This window comes from Amblyomma americanum, chromosome 5, assembly GCF_052857255.1.
Source record: "Amblyomma americanum isolate KBUSLIRL-KWMA chromosome 5, ASM5285725v1, whole genome shotgun sequence".
NCBI lineage: Eukaryota > Metazoa > Arthropoda > Arachnida > Ixodida > Ixodidae > Amblyomma > Amblyomma americanum.
The window spans coordinates 79,603,267-79,628,279 of record NC_135501.1 but is presented as its reverse complement, the minus strand read 5'-3'; the positions used below and the strand labels follow the sequence as shown (position 1 = coordinate 79,628,279).

At 45.6% G+C, this 25,013-nt stretch overlaps 1 protein-coding gene across 1 annotated transcript; it reads right to left on the bottom strand.

Annotated features, from left to right (window-relative positions):
* Positions 1-1,152: 1,152 nt before the first annotated feature.
* LOC144134840 (uncharacterized) lies at positions 1,153-24,211 on the bottom strand. Its single transcript, XM_077667658.1, has 6 exons — positions 24,193-24,211; positions 23,491-23,626; positions 18,215-18,369; positions 11,801-11,865; positions 10,858-10,941; positions 1,153-1,435 (listed from the first exon to the last, which is right to left on the bottom strand). The coding sequence occupies exons 2-6, from the start codon at positions 23,614-23,616 to the stop codon at positions 1,296-1,298; spliced, it is 570 nt and encodes a 189-aa protein (XP_077523784.1). The 5' UTR covers positions 23,617-23,626; positions 24,193-24,211; the 3' UTR covers positions 1,153-1,295.
* Between the last annotated feature and the right edge of the window lie 802 nt (positions 24,212-25,013).

Below are 25,013 nucleotides of genomic sequence, written 5' to 3'. Positions count from 1 at the left end.
GCCCGCCGGCTGGCTCGGCAACGAACCTGCGTGCGGCAAGAAGTCGATGCTCAGCGCTATAATCTCCGTCACCGTGAAGTCATTTTCCAGCCTGGCGATCAAGTGTGGGTTTGGAGCCCCATCCGTCTGCGCGGTCGCTCCGAGAAGCTTTTGCGCCGTTACTTCGGCCCCTACGAGGTACTCCGCCAACTCAGCGACGTTACGTATGACGTGCGCCCGCAAGGGAGTGTTCGTTCTTCCAGACGCTGCCGACATCCGAAATTGTGCACGTCGCAAGACTCAAGCCATACCATGCCCGCTAGGACAACTCTCACCACGTTCGGTGCCTGGGATTCTGTTAACACCAACACGTGGCTCCCCCTCACTGTCAGGCATCGAGTCGATGCCTTTCCAGAGGGGAGGGGCAATGCCGCACTTAGTTTAGCCATCACGCTACCGGCTCCCCCGTGCGGTCTGTCTTTGACCTTTGTCGCGCGCCGGACTTCGTCCTCTTCTGCTCGTGTGTGCTAGGCCCTGCTGGCTACGCTCTGCGCAGTGTGCTCGCCAGGTACTGTTCTGCCAAGGATTGAACGTCCTACCGGCGTCCGTGACATGATATGTCATCGAACCTGCCCACCGTGGCAGGTGGCCGTTAAAATAATGATTGGTTACTCGAGGTTGCTTGGGAAGAAGAACCTGGGCTTTGTGTGAAACAGCCACCTGTCGGAGCGCTGGGTCATCGATAAACGAATGCACCACTGCTTCAGGGATGTTATAAGTACTTCTACTGTTCTATGAGTGGAATGTAAACAATGACCAATTCCCCATATTTGAGCATTAAACCATTATTGCAATCCCTTTTACGCTTAATCCAGAGCTTATGGGTCCTCTTTGTTTTTTGGCAATCCTTTTTGTACATATATTAAATGTGTGTTTCTTTTACGTGATGCTTTAGGCAGAATAAGGATCTTCTTAATGTTATTCTGCACCCTATCCTTCGATCAAAGTTCGCCAAGCAACAAAAGTGTTTGTCCGCCGCACAGCTGCCATATAGAAGTTGGTCAATTGAGAGGAAGCGAATTAGCGCCCAACGCAATTTTTATTTTATACCGGCACGCAGCAAGGAAGCTCATTTGAATAAAAACAAATTCGGCACTCATTAATCTGCTCAGCAGCACAGTAAATATTTATTGCAATACGAAAGCAACGCCTACCCCATCTGGCCCCGCCGCTCATGACAGTAGCTGAAAAGCGGACGATATACAACTCGAAGAAATGAACAACGTGTTCAGTAACTACTTCCAAACACTTTCGCATCATGGTTTCGGCGGGATCTTCTGGCACTTTTGAAGGTCACGCAAGAAAGTGATGTTGCCTCCAGAGTAGTTGTCAATCTTTTTGAGACATTCATGGTATTGGAAGATGTCCGAGTCTGGGCTGTCGAACAGGTAGTACTCTGAGAGAAAAAAAAAGAACAATAAAAGGCTTATGCGCAGATGTGAAAAAAAAACTTCGTTATTTTATTTCCAAAACAAACTGTTATTTTTATTATTATTTATTTCCAAAAACTGTTAGCTCTTGCGGGCTGTTACAGGTTGGGAATGTAATAATCAGTCAATACAACACAGTTGCAGCTCTTTCACAAAGGTTTCGTGTGAACATGTTTTGTCGAATATGCGTCGGTCAAGGTTATTCTATTGTATACATGTTTTAGGCTGAAAATCCCGAACACGGTGGTCGAGTTTTGATGAAGGCGAAACTCTAAAGGCCCATGTACAGTGTAGTGTCAGCGCACGTTAATGAACCCCAAGTGATCGAAATTTCTGGAGTCCTTCACTATGGCGTTCCTCACGGACTGCGTCATTTTGGGCGTTTAAACACCCATAAACCATCTTTATCACAATAACAGGCAGTAGGGCTGGAGCGCTTCTCTATCGTGAGGCACATTTTTCGCTCGGGCTTTGTAACCTGGCAACAGCGCGAAATGAGTTACTCCCTGCTTTCTGTATGTGGGACAGACAAAAGCTCGAGCGACAAGTACCGAACTCCGACAAATTCATGACACGACATGCGGGCTTTCCGATACACATATAGGTGCTCCAAGAGTGCATTATGAATTAAGTGCGCTACATGACCCTCATTTCAGGCCAGCACCTCGATTGCCATTGCTCTGTTCTGGACCCTCGAATGCCATTATTCAGAGAGAGGAAATGCGGCTGCGGCCGAGGAAGTCGTACTACAGTATTTGGTGAAAGAAACGTACTTACTTGTACAAAGCGGTCGTGGCTACCACAGAGTTCAAATTAGTGAGAAACGAGAAGTATTCTGCTCACTCAGGACTTGGGTAATTTTGATTTGAAGATACCATGTGAATGTTTTTTTCGGGGAATTTATTACACTGTACACAAGGCAAATTCAACTTAAGCGCTTGCAGAATACAAGAATCCTGTCGAATAGGCTGGCTCAGAAAAAAAGAACAATGTTGCGAAAGTGGTTTGGGACACTGTTTGTGAGGACAGGAGTACGGCGAGGGGCGCTGGCGATCAACGGATCGCAGGGATAACAAAACTGGCGGAAGCTAAAGGTACCGGATGTCACAACACTAGTTCACAAATCGTATAGAGTGGCATGGTAGCCAATTGACAGCTACAAGTGATGCATTCATAGGGTGCTCAGAAACGTACTTACTTGTACAAAGCGGTCGTGGCTACCACAGAGTTCAAATTAGTGAGAAACGAGAAGTATTCTGCTCACTCAGGACTTGGGTAATTTTGATTTGAAGATACCATGTGAATGTTTTTTTCGGGGAATTTATTACACTGTACACAAGGCAAATTCAACTTAAGCGCTTGCAGAATACAAGAATCCTGTCGAATAGGCTGGCTCAGAAAAAAAGAACAATGTTGCGAAAGTGGTTTGGGACACTGTTTGTGAGGACAGGAGTACGGCGAGGGGCGCTGGCGATCAACGGATCGCAGGGATAACAAAACTGGCGGAAGCTAAAGGTACCGGATGTCACAACACTAGTTCACAAATCGTATAGAGTGGCATGGTAGCCAATTGACAGCTACAAGTGATGCATTCATAGGGTGCTCAGTTTAGGTATAATGATTACTGCATCAATCTCCACAAGCCTCCTGCGTTTCAATCATGCAAGATTTTGCCTGGCCTGGCGCTCGGCTCTTGAGTGGCGAAAGCTTTTTAGAAGAGCCTTTGGTCACCTCACCTTCTCTCGAAGGGAAATCTATCCGCGAGAGACCAAAATCAACTAGTGTGGTCCCTACAAGCTCCCAACACACACACACAAAGTATCTTTCTCTGGTTGTGAAATGGAGAGGGTGCTGATTAAGCACTTTGCCAGTCTCTAAATTGAAAAAACTCATTAACTCATTAGCTCTTCCACTTCTGTTCTCTGCCGCCACGAGAATTGTTATGCTTGCATACAGAGGACGACATTTATGACGGTAGTGGTTGAAATTGAATGAAAGGCATTATTAAGGCCAAGTTTTAGCTCTAGAAAGTCTTTCCTTCTCTCTCATTAAAGGGCCATATGATCTGCCCGCTATGCATTCTTTCAAGTGTATCCGATATTTCACTCCGGATCGGCATTCGGCATAGTGGACCGCATGTTTCGTTGCACGAATGCCTTCATGTGTGCAAACTATCGAGCATAGTTTTGTCAGCTTACATGTATTAGAAACCTTACATTAACTACAGGCTGGTCTACTCTTAGCGGAAACACGCGACTGCGTGACCACACTCTTCTAGGGCCACTGCGTCCGACACCGCCGCGCATAGCAGAAAAGTTGCACAGGCAAAGACAACAGTGACCGAAACCTGGGTGCATAGCGAATTTTTAAAAATAATTTGTTGTGTTCATCAATGGTGGTGGGGTTAAGAGATACTTGTATAAAAACGACCACGAAACGACCTCCGTTTCGGTGTGTTGGCTTCCTTTATGTATGTCATAACGATCCTGCCTTTCCCTTTCCTTGAGTGCTCAACAGCTAACGAGGATTTTGGTTCTGGCAGTCTTGATGTCATGGGCAGCACGAGGATTCTCGCAGAGTTCGGCCCTCAACGTTCGATCACGTTTCACGTGGCTTTCGTGGTAATTCGGGACGTATTACGTACGCAGCAATGGACACGGGTGACGTTGGTGAACAATCTCAAGGTTAGGTTACGCGCAATACCCCCGAAACAGAAGGTTGGACAGCTGTCACCGTATATCAGTTTGTAGAGCACCCGACGTGGTATTCGGAGGTCGTGCGTTCGGGTCCAACCGCCGGCGCGTGGTTGTTTTTTCTGGCGATAGCTACATTATGGTAGCATTTCGAGCCTTCAGCGTGACGGCGCCGCCACCCTGTGGCTCCGCCGCCACGCTGTCATGTGGTTGGTCAAGTAGTGAGGAGCAGCAGCAGGCGCCGCGGCGCCGTAGCTGATCATGTGGTTCGTCACGTGGTTGGTCTGTAGCGGCGATGATGAAGATGAAGTTGGCGCGACCTGCCTCGCGCAGACCAAAAGCTCTCGCTCGTGCTGCAGAGAACGCTTTCGGCAACCGGCCTGGCCAGAAACGTCAACAGCCCGCTCCGCCGGCTCAACAGCCGCGGCTAGCGGGACTCCAATAAACGTGGATCGCCTTCCACATCTGGTGACTCCGAACGACAGCCACGACGCACGCAACGCCGCTCCCTCCGGCTCTGCGCTCCTGTTCCCGACTCAGAAGATGCGATGCCACTCGACCCACCACCCCTGGCCGCATTCCCTACCCGAGCTGTTTCGGCTTTCCCTCCGCCCGCTCCTCCGTCGGCGCCCCTCCCAACACCGGTCTTTAAACTATCGTCGCCACCATATGTGCCCCCATCCACTGTTCGGCAAGTGCCACGCCAGGACGCGCCAGTCTCATGCCGACCTTCACACCCAACTGCCTCAAACTACACCCCGGTCTCTCCCAAGTCTGCTCCACCAGCCCCTTTGAACGGCCATCCACCTGTGATCTCCCGTCCCATGGCGCCTTCTGCCCAGCCCTGCTTCCCAACTGTGGCGCCTGCCCTTGGGCCATCACCTGCAGCACCCTCTCTCGGCCCGGGCACGGACTCGCTTCTAGTCCCAGGTTCGCCTGCTGCCTCAAGCCCAACCACATTGAACACAAATGTCATTCCGGTCACGAGGCACGCATGCACGCCACCCCAGGGACTTGCCGCGCCTAACGCGCCACCCGACACGCTTCGCCGCATCCCTGCCCACCTGGCGCCCTCGCCAGTCACTGTGCCTCCGCGACAGACAAGAAAGCCCTACCGTATCCTTCCCATTTCGACAACTACGTCTGGACTTACCTCTTGTGGCCCCAGTCACACGTCCCATGGCCACAGTGAGCTCGTTTTTGCATAAAACCGCTTCACCTTGCCGAACCCCTTCGACCCCTCCCCTACACGACAACGCGGTTCCCACGCAGCAGACCTCCAGCCTAGTGTCATGCGCCGTCGTTTCACCGTCGCCAGCGGCTGAGACATTCCCTACTCTTCTATGGCGGCGGCTTCCGCACGCCATTACTTCGTCTGTACCCGCGTGGCCAGCGCAATGTCCATATCGCTCGTAACTCCCGCCGCGGGTGCATTTTCTGCAATGGCACTTTCCGCCCCACTTCACCCAAACTGGCGGCCCCACGAGTAGACCTTCCTACTGAAGCACTCATAGCTCACCTCCATTTCCTCGACCTCGACCGCCTGTTCCACACGCCATCATCCTCATCCTTTGGCTCCCCTCGCCCTTTGCGCAGCAGCCAGGCTCGACCGCCTGTTTCACCCGCCCGGCAGCCTTCCCGAACCTGTGTCCTCGACTTGACCCACCGGTACAAACTTGTACATACCGTTTTTTTACTTTATTGCGCAACCGTGTTAAAGAGGGGGAGGGAGCATCTGTAGCGGCGCTGATGAAGATGAAGTTGGCGAGACCTTCCTCGCGCAGACCAGAAGCTCTCGCTTGTGCAACAAGAAACGCTTTGGGTAACCGGCCTGCTAGCAACATCAACAACCCGCTCCACGGGCAACTCCCCCAGCTACTGGGACTCCAATAAATGTGGATCGCCTTCCACAGGTCAAGTGACCAAGTTCCACTCAGCCAGCTGTAGCTATCGCGTCACTCCACCTTTAACCAGAGTTAAACCACCGCCAATATTTCTGCTTTAAATGAATTTTTAATAAATAATTATCTCTTATTCTCTCTTCGATGAACACCAGAAAGTTTTATATATATATATATATATATATATATATATATATATATATATATATATATATATATATATATATATATATCCCGTATGAACGTTGGTTTCGGTTACTGTTGGCATCCTTCATGTATAAGCAGCCCCTCTATTCTCTTCTCTTGGCTGCTCCTTATCGAGCAGAAAAGACTTCTGTGAAAAAACCTATGCTCCTCCTTAAGCCTAGGAGCAGTAGGAGGCTAAACGACACAAAGCGAAAATCTGACGCCCCATTTATGGCAAATGAACGTACTGAAAAACGCAGTGACAGCGACGAACTCACTCCGAAGCGAGGGGTCCTTCTTTTCGGAGCACACCGCCATGATGGAAACGATATTTTAGTGTTCCCCAGGCTGAAGAGGCATGCACGCTTAACTCCGGAATTAAGGTACGTATAGCGAGCGTACGGAAACGGTAGATTTCAATTATCGTTCTGCGCACGTGCATTACGAAGCGCAACTATTATTTAGCGCATTATATGTCTTTCTTTGTATGTCTGCGTACGTAATACTAAACTGCCTGTTGAGCTGGATATGTTGCCTAGCATCAACGGAAACTCCACATCGATGCGCGGCCGTGTCGGATGCAGTGGCCCACCAAAGAGCGTGGCTACGCGCTCGCATGTTCGCACTAAATGTGACCCTGTTTATCTGACTGTTCAGTTTTGAGATTGGGTGATAATTATGAGAGCATCGGAGGGCTGCTAGGCGTTTTTTGTTTGAGTTTGCTTTCTTGCCTTTTAAACCCCGTTCACCGTGTTTTGCAGCATAGCTCAGCACAGAAAAAAAAATTAAATGGTGCAAGGTGTGTAGCCAGCGGAGTGAATTAAGAAGCTGAATTTGGTTGTGAAATTCTGAGTCAGACAAGTGTTGGCCGCCTTTTGTCCTGCAGCCACTATCATGTGCTTAATCAGGTTAGCGCGCCAACCTTTGAACGGCAAAAAACGTTTGTATACCTTTTCCCTTTTACGATATGGCGTCCAAGTTTGGACACGCTATATTTCGAACTTTGTTTCGAAGCGTTTTAAGCTGCTTTCACGAAGTCAGTGATGTCGGCTACATTTGAAATTCTCTCTGGATCAGAGTTGGGTCATTTGGCGCCTAGAGGAAAGGATCGCTTTCCAAAAAAACAGCTAAAGATGGCCGTCGAGAAGTAATACGATGCTCCTTCGCAGTGCTGCAACTTATTCTGCTTTCATGCCGTGGAATGCTGTACGATAGAAAATTATAAGTTTTTTCTTGTCGGATCTCCTTCGGATGATAATGCAAATAACTAATTAGCATAAATTATGCTTTTGAATAATAGTGTTTTAGTTCCGTGAGCACGGAACCGCGCGGCGTGTGTAAATTCCGAAAGCTTTTCCATCATTCGTGTTATATTTGTGAAATAAGGGGTTTCGAATGTACACGCACCAATATTCAGATTTTTTTCTATAGGAGGACATAATGCATGTCTTAAAGTGTAAAGTTAAATGACAAACAAGCATAAATTTTAAACTCTGAATCGTATCTTTTGGCAGGTGAAAGGTGAAACTGGAACTTTGAGATGTGGCTTTCAACACACTGTTAATATCGCTAACGGCCTTATTCATACTGAGAGCTGTAGCCCTCTCTAACATGGTAACGTTATAGTCCACATTCGTTTACACCTGGACGATGTTTTGAACTTAGGACATTCTTGAGTTCCCCATCTTGTGGCCGATAAATATCACATAAATCTTAGTCAACAAACGAGCCAATGCTAATTCTAAAACTTTTCACTAAACGTTCTGCACATCCTCGGTATAACGCATGTAGGGCTCACTGCAAACGTCGTTCAGGAACCTATACGGCCAGAATGCTGGCTAAAATAGTTGACAGCATCACAAAGGGCAAACTACCCACAACACCTGCTTCCCTCTGAATTTGACAGCATCTTCATCGTCTATGAGCAATGAGGCAGATGATATTAAGTTACTGGAACGCAAGGAAGAATTCTTTAATTTCAACGAGTCTCAAAAGGCACTGCAATTTTTGTGCTCTGCAGCTCCCTGTCAGCGCTGAGGTCGACGCTAACGAGCAATTTTTCCTATGGCTTATGTATTTTTCATTTCTCCAGAAGGACTTTTATGAAAAGTTACAAATGCCATTATTGGTAATATTTTCTCAAACATTCCTAACGTACAAAATACATTTATCAACCACATACAGGTTACTCAAGCTTTAATAGCAAACTGCAAGACCGCACCCGCCGACTGGCGGAGAAAGAACTTTAAATAATTTCTCTGCAAGAAGGAATGCACAACTGCTGTAAAGAGACCTGCAGTAGACCTCAACTAATATATAAACTGAGATGCCTGCCCATCAACGATTTCCACGGTCTCATTCTTATATCGGCTGTTCAAACGTACCCGTCGACAGTTTTTTAAAATAAGTTTTGCCCTGTGCAAAAAGCCCTCTTCGCAAATACGGTATATTACAAGGTGTATAAACGTTGACCGAACCGTTTTCTTAATCCTCTCTTTTTAACAAAAACGAAACCACACAATTCTTAGTCACCGCAACTTGCGTATACCAAACAGCGTGGCTCAAGAGCTTCGTGCTAAGCAGCCACTGAGCGGCTATTGTGGACGCTGCGATATTGGAAACTAAGCGGTGGTCGTTTTCCCAAGCTACTCCCTTTGTGAGAATTCTCCGAACACGCCCCCTTCATTATTCTCTCTCAATTCAGGGTAGCCAACCGGATCATTCTCGAGACTAACCTCCCTGCCTTTTCTCTACCACTTTTCTCTTTCTCTCTCTCCGTACACGCCAGTTTAACAAGATATTAGCCGCCGAATTTTACGCTGCACCCGCGAAATTGAACATGCTTGGAAGTTGCATTGCACGCGAGTCGCCTCCCTCTGCGGTGTAGCTGATGCGCAAGGCGTTCATTCATTTTCGCTGCCCCGACGCGAAAGATAGGCGGGAAATACGCCGTTTGCTCATTCTAATCTATTAACAACGGCTGCGTCATTTCCAGAGTAATTTTGCGCCGATAATAATTGATTATCATCTGCAGATACCCACACTTAATTCATGCGAAATCATACGAAACCATGCACATTGAATGATTGCGTATTTCGGCTGCCTGAGGCCTTAATAGCACACTGAGATTGCACAATACACCTGCCGCTTGATTTCGACTCTACCGACTCAAAGCCAAAGCCAACACAAAGACATTTTCACAAATCTCCTGCGTCGATTCTCAGATTAAGCTTAAAATTTTGAGGCAAACAACTTCACCAATATGAAAATGCCTAAGAAGGCGCATAACCTCTAAGTTTCCTATCCAAATTTGAGCTGTTTTTAGCGCCTAAGTGTTCATTACTTATTTGCTTAATTACATTAGCGACGCCAATTCTCGTCCAACTTCATAACTACCACGACGATCGCTAAAGCTGAGTTGTGCTGCTCGGCTGCTCGACCTGAAATACGCGGGTTTGATCCTGGCCGCGGCGGTCGCATTTCGATGGAGGCGAAATGCTAATGGTTCGTGTACTGTACGATGACAGTGCATGTTAAAGTATCTCGGGTGGTCGAAGTTATCCAGAGCCATCCACTACGGCGTCTTTCAAAGCCTGAGTCGCTTTGGAACGGTAAATCCATTGGAACCAATCTAACTTTTTGTCTGTTTAGACGCACTACCTTTATTCGAGAACAACTATTTTTAAATGCTGATCGTTAGTTTCTATAATAGCGTAAAAAGATAGTCTTCAGTAAAATTAATGTAAAAGAACAGTGCGTTAAATGAGTGTTAGCGCAGAACTCGTAAGAAAAAAGATTTGTAATGAAACTTTCCCGCTGTTTAAGCGAGTTACAGAATCTAGTTTGCAAAATATTTCCCCGCAATTAATTCTATCTTCAAAAGCGTACTTCATGTAGAAACAATGAAATACGCTCCCCGACGTGGATATTGATGTGCAACTTTTTAAACCGAAGGCAAAGAATGCTGACAAGATGTATACAAAGATGCAAGGACACGAAGTTCGTTTCCTTGTCCCTGTTTACACGACTTGTGAGGCATTCGGACGCTTAGCTTGAAAAAGTTACGCACCAACTCGCTCAGTAGGCAGTCTGGTTTAAATATAATACAACATACAGCTCAGATACAAATCAGACATCACATATGCCGTGAAAATACACGGTGCATTGTTTGGGTTCACGATTAAAATTTTGTTACGGTATGCAGTCGCAAGACGACCAGGGCGCTGTTACTGTCGCGGTGCTGTCGACAACGACGTTGCAGCCAGTGCCGATGTGCGCTGCTCCACTGCGGGCAATCGCGCCTAGCGCTCAGCTAACTCCGGCCATAATACATATCTAGGACATAACGAAGTGTTCGGTTAATTATTAGCGTAAACATAACGTTATATTTGAATATGTAACGTTACAGCCACTAAGACAGTGTTTAAGTAAAGACTTGCCGCTGCCCCGCTGCCACAAGTAGCGGGTAGTTTGTGTTGTATATACAGAAACGCACACTTATATACTTGGTACACCGCCTCGCGCTGATACTATTATGATTGATGCTGCTATGTAAACAATGCACTTCAGAGTTTTCTTCGGGAAACAAAAATCAGGGTTTACACTTACGCGTTTCTGTGCAGTTGCAATGGCCTACAAAGCATTGATCCTTGTTGACGTAGTCCAATGTGAACCGGTAGACGGTGCTTCTATCTGAGAAAACAAAAAGGAAATACGTTTTATTCGAATGCAGGATTTTTAGGTCGATTCTTTAACTACCTTCGTACAGAACTGAGCTGCTATCGTAATTGCTGAGAAAAGCTTAAATCTCTGACAAATTTCGTTAAAGCTACTGACGAATGGCGTCCTGTGGCTTTCTACACGGCTCTGTTATCAAAAAAGGGAATCGAAGGGGGGAATATGAGATGTCGGTAATTATTTTTGCTTCGTGTAGGTGCAAACTTTAGGTATCCAGTTCATGGTTGTGCTGGATGCCAGTACTTGACATGGAGTACAAATGCACTCAAATGCGATCTTTGCCCAGTTCTTTCCTCCCAAAATCTCAAGAATAAGTTTCACACCTCCTCATTTGTCCAAATTTTTTTTCGCTGGGGGATGGGCGGACCTAGCAAGAAGCAAAACTCTAACGGTAACTGCATTGCGAGGACGCCGAGTCCTTATATCGATTCATTGCTATGAAAACGTTATCATCTGCGTTTCTATTTTTTATTAAGGCCAGTGGGCTGTGTAGTTATGTGAAGAGCAAAATTTTGAACTTTTCGCTGCACCGCGGAAGTGTATTTTTTGTCAACTGTGATTAGATCAAGAGCATTAAATTTCTTTGATCGGTGCAATAGGCAGCACGCATTGCTCAATGGAGAAAAGCAGATTTCATCATTTGTGGTTAGAATAACTTTTTCCTGAATCCTTCGCATTATATGAATTTGAGCCCAAACACGGTAAGTGACCTTTATTTTATAAATCTCTTGCGTGGTACGGAAATCCTACTCCTGCTGAGCGCGAAGCAGTTAATTGGGGCATCTGTCAACAACGCCGCAATTTATTCACTCACCGTTTCCGTAAGTGACATAAATGACTGTATTATTGGTGACATCAAAAGTTGAGGTGTCACTGATCCTGGAAAATAAATTGGAAATGCATAAAAATTATTTTCTTTACCCGATCTTTATTGCAGCGATTGTACCACCTGATTATTAGGTGCACCTGAAGGTCGCAATTTGGATACCTTAAAATCCACGGCATCAAAAGCAGAGGCATGCCCGCGTAGCTTACACAGCTCCTGTAGCGACCCGCCTCTAAATGCGCTGAAAACTTAAGTGGCGGCTTTTCTAGCGCTATACTAGAGTTTAGCTGGTAAAGTAAAATAGATTTAAATACCAGATATTGTGCACAATTGATAGCGCAGCTTCCGGTAAGCCACTATAAACAGAGTGGCGAAGACTGAGCAATGCAATGCTCTTCGGATATCATTGTTACGTCAGCAGTGCTCTGTCCAAAGAGTGATACAATCTACTTCACAGAATTACACTGTACATAAATAAATTCCCGTAAGCTTGAAAAATAAACTTGTCAAGCAGACACAACGTAGGAGCCACGTAAGAAGTTTGCACATTGTGCCGTGGCCCGATTTTTTCACCAATATCCGTATTTGCGGCGCCAACAGTGGCGGTATCCAAACTTGTCATACTATGGTTTTGCGTCTGTCACCGAATGAAACAGCAGAGGCAAAAGAGCGAAGGGAGCATTGTATCGTCGATAGATATCCGGCTCACTTTTTCAGCGTCCTCAAGTGCAGAAGCCGCGCTCAATACCAATTAACTCAATAATGCTAAGCGATCAACAGCCAACGAGAAGAACACAGTTGCTCGGGAGCGTGAATTGGGAGGAAATGAAATCACTGCAAGCAGGCAAACTGTGCACTTTTTCGAACACTACTGATATACGCCCCTCTTTGGCTTAAGTTCAATCCCTGCAAGTTTATGCCCCATGTCTTTAGGTTGTTCTACGCTTGGGAGGGACTACTAATCTTTACCACCGTTGTCCTCGAATACGCGCTTAATTTCTTTTCCCTCATCGTCATTTGCAACTGGTGATGAGTGCCTAGATAATACATTGCCTGGCTGGCGCTGCTTCCTAATCTGCTTCGAACAACGGTCATAACCTTACGCACATCCAGTACACAGCCGCATTGCATTCGATCCATAAATGTCTGCATCAAATAAATAAATGTCTGCGTCAAAAAGTGGCTACAACTGCGGCGAAAAACAGCTGCGGCTATCCTGTCCAGGAACTCTGCTAAATCTCATCCGTACACCCGGTTCTCCCCGCGCTGCAGTCTACGTTTGCCATCTGTCGTAACCCACTGCGTTATTCCAAGCGGCTCATATCCGGATTGCATGGCCTGCCCACGTTCGTTTCTGCTCGTCTTGACCTGAACAATGATATCATTACCTTACGCATATTTCTTCGCCCGTTCTGCTACGTTCTTGGCTTCCAATTACCGTTATGATTTCTCATTCCGCAATTCACTGCGTTTTCCTCAGTGGACCTTGAAGCTCACGAAAAGCAACATCGAGCAGGAAAGCTGCTATCATTGCAATGAAAATAAGTTTCATGGAGTCTCTTCCCATTGTTATTATTTTAACGATTTTCTTCTCGTGGTGACAATATCCGCTCATCCTTCGACCTACACAGATGAATTAGCTTACCCCTTGCAAGAGATGTTGCATATTCTAAGCTCTTCATTTTTTTCTGGCTATTAAGCGCTTTCGGGGAGCAGAAAAACAGGTAGTGTGCAATAAAATAAAAACCCCCACAATTACCTGATCCCGGCCGCCACCCTGCTTTTCCGCAGCGCATACAGGTGATGGAATAACAGGCTCGCAGTAATTCGAGTATTATTATACAGGTTGTTTCACATTAGACTTCCCAGCATTTTTAAGCACAGCCTATTTGAATTACAAGAGCTTTTTTTGCAAAGCGTTGCCTGCAGTCTATTACAACGGAATAAAGCTACAACGTGCTAACTAGCAATCTGATTAAATAATATTAAGTGGCCAACTTTTTAACTACTAGTGCTAGTATTCTTAATTATTGAGGGGCGGGTAGCCCAGCGTTAGTAATATGCATACCAGTTTTTAAATTTTCGTTAACATCGTCAGCTCTGTGCTGTGGCACACACATTTTGGCTATTTCTGCGAGATATGTGCACTGCAGAGGTTGCTTTGCCTGCAAGCGTCTCGAAAGTCTATGTATATTTGCTATAAATAGCCAAGATTTGTTGGACTGCAGCCCCGAGGATAAGTGCTCTTTCGAAATTATAGAAACTCATACAGATATTGACTCATACGGTGAGCTACACGACTCTCAGTGATTCAGGAGTCTAACAGTAATAGTTTAAAACTTATCTAATTAATATAAGTTAATCAGCATTGTAGTTAGCACGCCTTAGCTGTGTTCTGTTGTATTATACCAATGACAGTGCTGTGCCGAAAAAAGCGTTCATTTAACTGAAAAAGCCTATTTTTCAAAATTTTGTTAAATCTTAGGTGAAACAGCCGGTATGTATTTCTATATGTTGCACTGCATTGTCATGCCGTTTTAAAATGAATTTTATTGTGCCCTGTATGGATCGAACAGGTTCATAATTATCTCATCGCATGAGGACAGCAGCTGTGCCTACGTAGCCAAAAGAACGCCGGAGAGCACGACAAAGCTCTTTAAAGAAAGTGTATAATTTCCTTTTGAAAGCCGGATTTTTATCCGCCTAAGGATATTAGCAGATCTGTAAGTGGGCACCGTCCTACGCCAGTATTTGGAGTGGTGATCTTTCTTCAGAGCTGAGTAGCACAAACATTATTAATACATCCTTGGACGCAAAACACTGCGTTCGTAAGTGCTAGCTATCATACAGTCCGGGCGTCACTATTTCCGGACCTTGACCACGAATATTAGTGCAGCGGAGTAATTGATAACAGTATTAAGGAGCTAGAAAAAGGCCCACGGGAAGTTTCTCCTCAAATGTGAACGTTGCGATGAGAACGTTGATCCGCCGCGGTGGCTCAGTGGTTAGGGCACTCGACTACTGATCCGGAGTTCCCGTGTTCGAACCCGACCGCGGCGGCTGCGTTTTTATGGAGGAAAAACGCTAAGGTGCCCGTGTGCTGTGCGATGTCAGTGTACGTTAAAGATCCCCAGGTGGTGGAAATTATTCCGGAGCCCTCCACTACGGCGCCTATTACTTCCTTTCTTCTTTCACTCCCTCCTTTATCCCTTTCCTCACGGCGCGCTTCAGGTGTCCAATGATATATGAGACAGATACTGCGCCATTTCCTTTCCCTAGAAAACCAATTATTTTTAATATTATTATGAGAACGCCACGTTTAAATGAATTCGAAAGCTGAAGCCTTTTACAACACTGAAAACATCACTTGTGCGTTCGCACAACGCTGTTACGCCATTGGCTAACTCGATATACTCTGCAAATGGCGATACGATGCTTTTTCAGAAGTGCGCCGCGAGCAGCCTAACTGCGAGGCCAGAAGTCTGGATATGACGGCGAGGCCGCATGACCGCATGTGGCGGCGCCTACACGCCCGGGCTGTAAAGAGCCTGGTCTGTGTGCTCGTTTCCCACTGATGCCCACAGACGAACGATGCTCGTTCGTGTGCAATACGCGCGCGAGCTGCCGAGATGGTAAGGCACCGATGCGCTGGAATTTGCATCTGCTCTTTCACTCGCGCTTATCGTTCCAACGAGATCTAGGATGCCATAAGAGGAAAGCGCATGTACAGACGTATAACTAAACATTGGGGTGAGGCGGATGCGCACTACACCATTTTGCAGCTCTAAGAGTTGGGTCCTCTACAGATGGGATGGGTTGGGGCTTTTTATGTCGCGGTTTGCCACTCGTGGGTATTCAACATGGCCTAGCTGGCCTTGCACAGCGCATATGCGCTTTCGCATTTCGCTGCCATCATGATGAGGCCGCCGTGGCCAATATTCAGTCCCTCAACCTTAGGTTGGGAGCAGCAGCTGAACTCCGAAGCCACTGAGTCACCCCAGGCAATATATATACATCAAGGGAGCCTTCAGTGTCACTGGTGATGTGCTCCAGAAATAAAGGTGTGGAAAATATCGATTAAAGTACAACTGCTGGTGGAAAAATACTTCTGAACTGTGAAATATAACGCATCAGGAAACGTGCAACGCCCTCATCTAATTTGTGAATTCTTCTCTTCCACTAACAAAATATAATATAGAGTCTGGTATTGCCGGAAAATTTGATTTTTAACATCATTTACGGCTTTCTTCGCCAGTGCATCTCTGTGCAAGTGTATAAAGGTTGGTACCGTTATGTCTTAGCTTGCTTGTAAGAGTTTAAGAAAATTGACAAGTTCTCTATTCTCTATTAGAGCAAAACAAACGTTAAAGAGGATAAAAAAGCATTAGGAACTGCCACTGAGCTGCGCTGAAGAAGGCCTGCCTACGCAGCAGTGGCTGCGGTTAAAAACACGCTAAACAGAGCAAGCGCTCTTAAAATTATTCTACTCAATTTTCTCAGTGTGCTTCTTTTTTATCACGCTGCTCAAGTTGGAAAACTATCGTGCTCATACTATAGCGGGTGACGTGATGTTGAAGGTACTTTCTAGATAAAAAGCTGGTGGAATGAGACAGTGTTTGCAGTGTTTCAAGTTTCAATAAAGTTTTATTCCCATAAAAACCAAGTTTTTAAATAGCAGTTATGGAATGTTGAAAGGAAGCTTACTGACATAATTACAAAAACTGCCTGAAGACAGAGATACCTTTCCCTGTTCTACACGATCGCTTATCTGTAGACTGGCAAGAATTGAATAACTAGTAATTGAAAGGAATATAGTTATCCTAACCTTACGCGCCGTGCACCTAGTTAAAAATTTGACAGGTTTTTAATGGTTTAGAATTAATACCTGAAATTGTGATTCAGCTCTAAAGGTATAAGGATTAACTGTTGCTGATAGTACTATCAGAATCATCAGAGCGGTTGAAATGTTAAGCGTACCGCCCCCTCCCCACCCGCCAATTATGAAAAAAATGGGCATTTTCACGTTTGTTGAATGTTTCCTAAGTGGACAAAAACAAATATGATCCGCCTTGCCCCACTCAATACACATACCCGGTTTTTAGGAAGGGTTAACTACAAAGAATGACTTGAAGTCTGCTTTTGTTAAATGTTGAGTCTCAAATAAAGACGCCCTCGCCGACCGCTCATTATGTGGTTTTAAAGTAGGTGCACCCGCACTGCCACCATCCCATCTGCTGATAACTCTGTGACCACGCTTTCATTACTGCCCTCTCTTTACATGCGAGCTGAACTGCGTCGTGTTATGATCCGCGTGCCCTGATGGCGAACCCAGTCCATCGAGTGTAACCCAACGTAGTAGATAAACAAATGTGGTGACGCACTGTCACCTCGCCAGAAACGTGAACCAATGAATTGATTATTTAGGCGTCATTTTCAGACTGCCAAGTTGTGGCTATTCTTATATATGGTAGATTAACAGCGCAAATGAGATGTGCTGTGAAAACCAAAAACGCACAGGACGCGTGTTTTACTGCATCTAGAGGTGAACATGTTGTAGGCCTAGGTGGCGTGATTCTTCAGATATGGCAAAGTTCCTTTCCTGCTCTGTCATGGTAATGGTCTTTATCCTACCTTCACAGTGTTTTTGTGCAACTTTAACATGCCTCAAGAAAGAAGAAAACATTATTGTTAACATTCCTAAGGTTTATCAACTAACGCACAGATCAATAGCACATATCCTTGTTTTTGCATAAGTAGATGCCCTCGATTCTTTCGATTCCAGCTGATCCATTTTTCGTGACTTTTTCTTCTTTCATTCTGAACAAAAATGAAGCTGTTTAGAGTCAAGCACCTCCCATACCTTTCTTTGTGGCTCGATTTCTGACAAGGTTGTTTTATTTTCCAGTCAATCACATGAACCGAAAAGGGTAGCAGCGTATTTCACATTAGAACTGCTGTCCTTCTCAAAGTAAAACGACGCGCAGAATCCGGAGCGAGCGGACGCTGAAGCTATTTCACGTGAAAGTATAGGACTGAAAGCATGCAACCAGATATGGTAGGACGGTTTTGTTCCGTTTCAAATGAACGGAGCGTTTCACTGTATAGGAAACTGGAAAATAAATTCAGTGACACGTACCTTAGCTTAGATATATGCAATTCAGTGTTCATTAAACCGAGTTTATAGTCTGTACTAACGAATGCGGCAATTTTCTTCGTGTCCGTTGTAGATCCTGCAAAATGCCACCACGTTAGGCATGCAGCTTCAGTTCTCTACACTAACCAGCCTGCCAACTTCCAACGCCTTCTGTCTCCTTAAGCATTTCCTGATAATTGGTGAAATACCCCACTGCCAACTATTATCGCGCAATGTAAAAATCTTTATTTTTATTTACGCAAACTTACGGCGTGTCGTCCCCGTTGGCATCCCTGTAAACGACGTCATACTCCGCCGTGGTGCCGTCGTCAGAGAGGGAAGTTCTGTCGTACCTCTCACAATACTTCTTGGGCTCCGGGTCGGATGTGACGTACACGTTGAACACGGGGAAATTTGACAGCACCTGAGAAGATATGCACATTTTACTGGTAAAGACAACCACAGGCAGCGCATAAGTTTTGCAGCTTGTTTAATTGAAGGTTTGCCAGCAAAGTGGCGCAGCAATTCTAGCGCCTTCTCTTCTGCTCTCGTAACCGTTAAACTGCTGCAAAATGCTGCCACGAGTTTACCTTTACACGGTGGGGGAAAAAATATATATATCAAAGATGAATACTATGTTTGCGCGGCTTTTTCATCATACATAAAAACTGCCTGGCGGTTCAACTTTGTTAAGCACAAAGTATTACGCGACCCGCAGCGGTGGCTCAGTGGTTAGCGTGCCCGGCTACTCCAAGAAGGAATTTTCTGGTTCGAAATCGGCCGTGGCGACCGCGTTTCAATGGAGGCAATTTACAAAACAGGCGCCCGCATGCTGTCTGATGTAAGTGCTCGTTAAAGACCCCCGGTGGTGGAAATTATTAAGGCGTAAGCCTTTCTTGGGTTATGAGTGTCGGGGACGGCAGTTGTCGACAGAATTTGTCCGCGCGAATTGCCGATGATAAGTTGTAAGGTAAATAAAACAAAAATGCAGAACTTCATTAAGCAGCAGTTATCAGGCGGCATATATGTCAGTAATTAAAAACAAAATTGAAAATAAAAATAAAGAAAAAATAAACCAAAAACAAGAAAATATGGTATAAAAAGAAATTAAAACAAACAGCAACTAGAAACAAACTTACGCAGAAAAAAATAAAAATGAAGAAAGAGGACAGGGAAAAGCTTTCGCATTTCCGCTCATAAGCAGACTGAAGTGCAAACCTCTACTGAGAGAAGAAACTTTTATTAAGAAAATAGAGAGGATGATCTGACGTAGTTGGTGACTAACGATATCTTTTGGGTCCGCGCCCGTATAGTCCGGGATGTCGCAAGATTCCGCCGTCTCGCGAGTCCGGCGTGCGAGGCCAGCTTGTAGTGTCCCACTCGAGCACTCGAGGAGAAAGATCTCCCAAGCCTCTTTAGAGGAGGTGGGACTGTATTGACAGGCCCACACCACGTGGGATAGAGAACAGAGCTCGTGACAGTGTGGGCACAAAGGATTCACTTTCGGGTCATAGCTAGCAGCCATGGTGGGACACCAGTAGGTGTTCGTCTGGTGCTGTCGCAGAATGCGTTCGTCTGCCTTCGACAGTCCCTTTGCCAGTGGAGGGAACTGGTGATGCTTGTCCTAATAATGGGCGACGATTTTTCCAAACCGCAGAAGCGGTCTGCTAGGCTCATCGGTTGGGGAGGAGGCGGTAGTAGACTTTCGGAGGATAAGCGCTCGTGCAGACGCATTCGCAGCTTCGTTACCATGGAGACCCTGGTGGGCCGGCGCCCACACGATTCGTCTAGGCGTAGGCGCGGAGTCTTTAACGGCGTTGTAGAGTGTACGTCTCATGCTAGAAAAGATACCTCGCCTTTGACACAACTCTCGCAAGCGAAAAGGGAGTCTGAGATGACAACCTTTTGATTGGGCGATTCCTCAGCCCGGTGGGCATTCTCGGCGCGGAAGGAGAGCCCATTGGTTTGCAAGTTGTGGTGGACTACGGCTGCCGCGTGGTGGCCTGATGGAGTCAGACCATGAGAATTGGTTTCTGAGGAAAGATTATGGGTCAGTAACTGTGTCTCACCTCGGTGCACACCAGAACCGCACCGTAGGAGAAAGGAGGAAGGTGCGAGTTAAAGAGAGACAAAGAGGTGCCGTTGTGGACGGCTCCGGAAAAATTACAGGATTACAGTAGCTCAGACATGACTGGGCCGAGCTGCTGCAACCCTGTAAACTTTCCGGAGCCGTCCACAACGGCACCTCTTTGTCTCTCTTCTTTCACTCGCACCTTCCTCCCTTTTCTTACGGCGCGGTTCGGGTGTACACCGAGAAGTGAGACATTTACTGCCCTATCTTCTTTCCTCAAAACCAATTTTCAATTTCAACACGAACTTTCCGCTGGTGGCCACCACCGCCACGTACTTCAAAGCACGACAGAGGTTAGTGTCCCATCCCCGCCGCGATGGCTCAGTGGTTAGGGCGCTCGGCTACTGATCCGAAGTATCCGGGTTCCAACCCGACCACGGCTGCCGCATTTCGATGGAGCCGAAACGCACAGGCAGGCTTGTGCTGTGCGATTTGAGTGCACGTTAAAGATCCCCAGGCGATCGAAATTAATTCCGAAGACCTCCACTACTGCGCCTTTTTCTTCGTCTCTTCTCTCAGTCCCTCCTTTATCCCTTATCTTACCCCACGGATAAGGTGTCCGCCGAGATGTGAAGGATACTGCACCATTTAGCCCACTTTATAAGCTTGCTTTCTGCGCCTGCAGTCAGGCAAATGGTACTTTTGAACTCAATTTGTAATGCGCTGCCAGCTCATGAGTCAAAAGAAAAGCGCCTTGAAGCGAAACGCTTCGCTACGCTAGTCAACACCGCGCTTCGCGTGGTAAGTGACGTCACGCACGGCGCAGTATTTCCCTCCCTCTCGCTTTCTAGTGACTAGTGTGCGTGCTCCACTAGGAGCACCGAGCCAGATGTGTTTCGCCGCTGCGCAGCTCCGCGCCTTTCCTCAAAATACAACGTTCGAATTTCAGTTCTCTCTGTCCTCTTTCTCTCACTCCTTTATCCCTTCCTTTACGGCGCGATTCGGGTGTCCACCGAGATGTGTGAGACGGTTACTGTGCCATTGTCTTTCCTCAAAAGCCACACAAAGCGACTGAGCCAATGGCGTTCATAGAGTTCATAGGCGTTGGCAACTTTGCAAAGACAGTTCCTTTTCAAGAAAGGAAAGGCGCACAACCGGCTCCGTGGGCGACTGGAGACCTCAATCTCGCTTACGCTTGGTATATCCTGGAAGCGCTGGGCTAGTCCACATTAATTTTTTAGAGTTTCGTTAGATCTCATTTGATGAGATAAAAATGATGTGAACAAAAAATTGCAGACTCAGAACAGGCAATTTTTTTTCATTATGGAGACACTCTGCCTTTTAAAAGCTGCGTTACCTTTACCTTTTACACTCGGTAAATGTATATGCGTGCAGATGAGGACGGTTTTCACATTAGGTTTGCTTTGCCATAAATGCTGCGTCTCTTTACAGCAAAACGTGTATATCACAACCGGGGAAAAACGTCCATTTCGCGAATTCTCCAAATCGCGTTTGGACTCTCGCAGAACGAAACAAAATTTTCTGGAAACTGACTCTGTGTTCGATAATTATATGTAAGCTGCTCTGTTAGAAGTAGCGCGTTAAACGTTCCTGGCTTTTGTTTTTTCATTAAAAATATCGCATAAATGATTAAGCACTATGGACGCTTCAAGAAAGCCATTTTTTTTACTGGGCGACAATAGAACTTGTAGAAACTAGAGGATAAAATTTCTCGCGGTTTTCATCAATCCTTTTAATTATCGTGATTTCCTACTTCTTGTCGAGCAAACTTTTTGTTTATTTGCTTGTGCAAATTTTCAGAAATTCAAGAATTCAGAATAATGGCCAATAATAAATCAAATTTGTCAAAAACTAACACGTCCGATTTTCTTTTAAATTTGACTGAAATCCCTTTAGTAACACGAAATTCTAGAATAACGGTAAGTGTCGAATTATATTGCATAAATTGAAAATTAAGCCCTATTAGAGAAAATATTTTATTCAGCTACCGTTAAAATGAATAGCCCTCAGAAATATAATAATAATAATTCGAACTGAATGCATTTGCTCCTGTTTTTCTTCTAATATGGCAGAATATCCCGAAATAACTTGCTATTTAGTATGACTTAATGTTTTATTTTGTTCAACGCTTTAAGCACCCCATTTCGCGTACTGTTTCTAGGTATTGCTAATGCAAGCAAAACAGTTATGTACTCTTAAATTAATTTTTTAATGTAAATGTAATGTTAATATACTCTAATTTCTGTTTTTCCCAATTGTGTTAGCTGTGCACGTTTTTTGTTTATTTCTTTAGAATTTTATATCACCGCTCACTCCACGTAGAAGGTGATGTTTATCCATTCTAGGACGGCGACGTTTTGGAATGTCTATTTCCATGCCTGTATTAAAAACAAACTTTGAACTGAGCAGGGTATGTTGCTGAGCTAACTGATTGGGTTCTGTCATTATGGAATGTGCAGCGCTTGCGGACGACGGACATAGACGACAAGGACACACAACCGCTCTGTGGTTTGTCCTTCTCGTCTATGTCCGTCGTTGTCAAGCTCTTCACATTCCATAATGACAGAACCCAATCAACTAGCTCAGCAACATACCCTGCTCAGTTAATAGTGCGTTTGGACAGCCAGGTATCCACACTCTGATAAGTACAAAACGGAACTCTGAATCCGTATATTATAAGTGGCCCCAACAGATCTTGCGACGGTCCTTAAACAGGCCTGGTTGGGACTGGACATTTGGAAAGGGGTTTTATCTTAAACTCGAGCACCTTGGAGTAAGCGCGGGGTATTCCTCGCGTAGCGCAATAACACCATCAGATTCTCGAGGTCTGTTTAAACTGGCCACAGCGAGTCTGAACACCTTGAATGGGTTCCCATCAGGGCCTCGAGCACTTTGGAGTAATGCCCCAAGTATGCATAAACATGGGTTGCGATACATGGTGGTCTGGTCAGGGTGGGGAACCTGGCTTGGGAAAAGGAGAACCTGCAAAGCGGCCCTTGAAGGGCTGGTTGTCTCGATGGTCGGAGCCAATAAGCTGCCATTACGTCACTCCGACATCTGAATTCCTTTTCCTTACATTGTGTACAAACACACAATTTCACAGAAGTAGAGCGAGGTTGTTTCTCCGGGCCTGATCAATGGCAGTGTTTTCGTTCATTAGTTTTGTTGATTAGTTTCGTTAATTATTTCTTGGCCATCAGCTTAAAATATTATCTTGAGCCGCATCTTCGGGGGATTCATTTTTGACTACTGTTGGATTAAGCCTGCTGGTATTAACAGTGCAAGCAGAGGCAATTTCATTATTTGTCTTTTACGAGGCTTCGCCATAAAAAAATGTCTCCACTGGAATAAAGCAAGGATGGCAGGAAGGCGTGTGGACGAGACGACGGCGAGATGCAAAACCCGGGAAGTTATACCTAGTCAGCTAGCGATGGCCAATTGTAGGGATCTTACCTGCTTGGCATTGCAGTCTTGGGAGCTTTGCCGGCAGTCTTGTGCGTTGACGGGCGGAACCACTGTCATCGAAGCAAGTACCGCTACCAGAACGATCAGCCAGTTGAAATGCTGAGACGAGTTCATTACGAGAGCGCTACGAAATGTATAAAGAAGCGTGGTTCGGATAAGGTATTGGGAAAGCAATCGGTTTTGTTGGCCTACATAAAAGCGAGAAATAGAATGGCTGACTGCTGGAAGATTTATTGCGCTGAATAGCTCAGGAAGAACACATATCGGGAGAAATTTTTGTCGTCTAGTTAATAACTAAGTCGTTGGACCGTAGGAAAAATTAGCAGCATGAAGTACTTTGGAGTTACGATACGCCGCACGCCAGAGTAAGCTGTAGTAAAGGACGTACTGCAGGCTGTTACGTCGCGAGCAATTAACGGAACGTCCTCCGATTAGTCTTAGTTTTCCAGAGCACGCGCGAGCATCGGAGCGTCCCGCAGTTGTTTTCTTCTTCCTTCAGCACCAGCCGCTAAAGGTTCCGGAGCCAAAGACCTGTGTAACGAAGCTTTAAATTTAACAAAGGCCATCATCGCTTACGCTTCTTAAGCTGCATGCAGAAGTAGTGTACGGTCGGGGAGAAAAGTCTATATACCACGTGTGCGGCAAACGATGCCGACAGTTCTACTATTATTCGTCGGCTGGAGAGCATACCTGTGGAGGCGACAGCGAAAGATTTGTTCTTTCGTTCCAAGATATGGGCTCTCTCCAGCGGTTGGGCAATAGACCTGTGAGTTTCGTTTACAGAAAATATTGGGCGCAAACTTGAGACTTAAACATTAATTAGTACACTCGTTAAGCAAGCACACTAGTAGTAAGACTGCGCTATTCGACATTTCGGTCGTAAGCCAAAGCAGGTTAAGGATGGTAGGATTTGTTCACACTGAGAACTTACTTTTCCTTTCGCAGCTCCTGAAATAGAATGTGCTCCGTGCGCTCGTGGTGATCTCTTTATGAAGCTTGGACTGGCAGACACTATGCGTGCAATTTTTTTTTAATTCGACCAGGTGCCATATAGCACAGTTGGCAGATTATAGCTCTTTATTTTGTTGGGCTCCGACACTGAGCGGAAACGATACTGCAAAATGAGGCACATGTTTTTATTCTGGAGTGCTCAAAGCCTACATGCCACCATTTATGTCCATGTGTTGGAAATATTTCTTTGTTTTTTCAGTATTCGCAACTGACTTCTTTTTTCATATAGCAGAAAACAGCCGTTTCAAAAAAACGGTGCAATCGAAAAAAGATGTCGTTGGCCCTCACTTTCTTTCCCTTAATATTCGACCATATTATCGACATCCGGTTCTTTCTTTTGTATTTTCCACGTTTGAAAATGCATTAGGCACCCGCCAGTAACCCGCGTTGCGAAAAACTGGCACTGGGAGTTTTCCGAAAGAGATAATATTGTGCTTTTTCATTGATCTTCATGCTTCACTTTTGCTTCAGTTGTAGTCTTCTAAAGAAGACGCTTCATT

Coding starts and splice junctions, on each gene's coding strand:
- LOC144134840 (XM_077667658.1), bottom strand. CDS start 23,616: ATGAACTCGTCTCAGCATTTCAACTGGCTGATCGTTCTGGTAGCGGTA. Junction 18,370..23,490: donor AAGACTGCAATGCCAAGCAG/GTAAGATCCCTA, acceptor ATATCTTCTCAG/GTGCTGTCAAATTTCCCCGT. Junction 10,942..11,800: donor TTATGTCACTTACGGAAACG/GTGAGTGAATAA, acceptor TTGTTTTCTCAG/ATAGAAGCACCGTCTACCGG.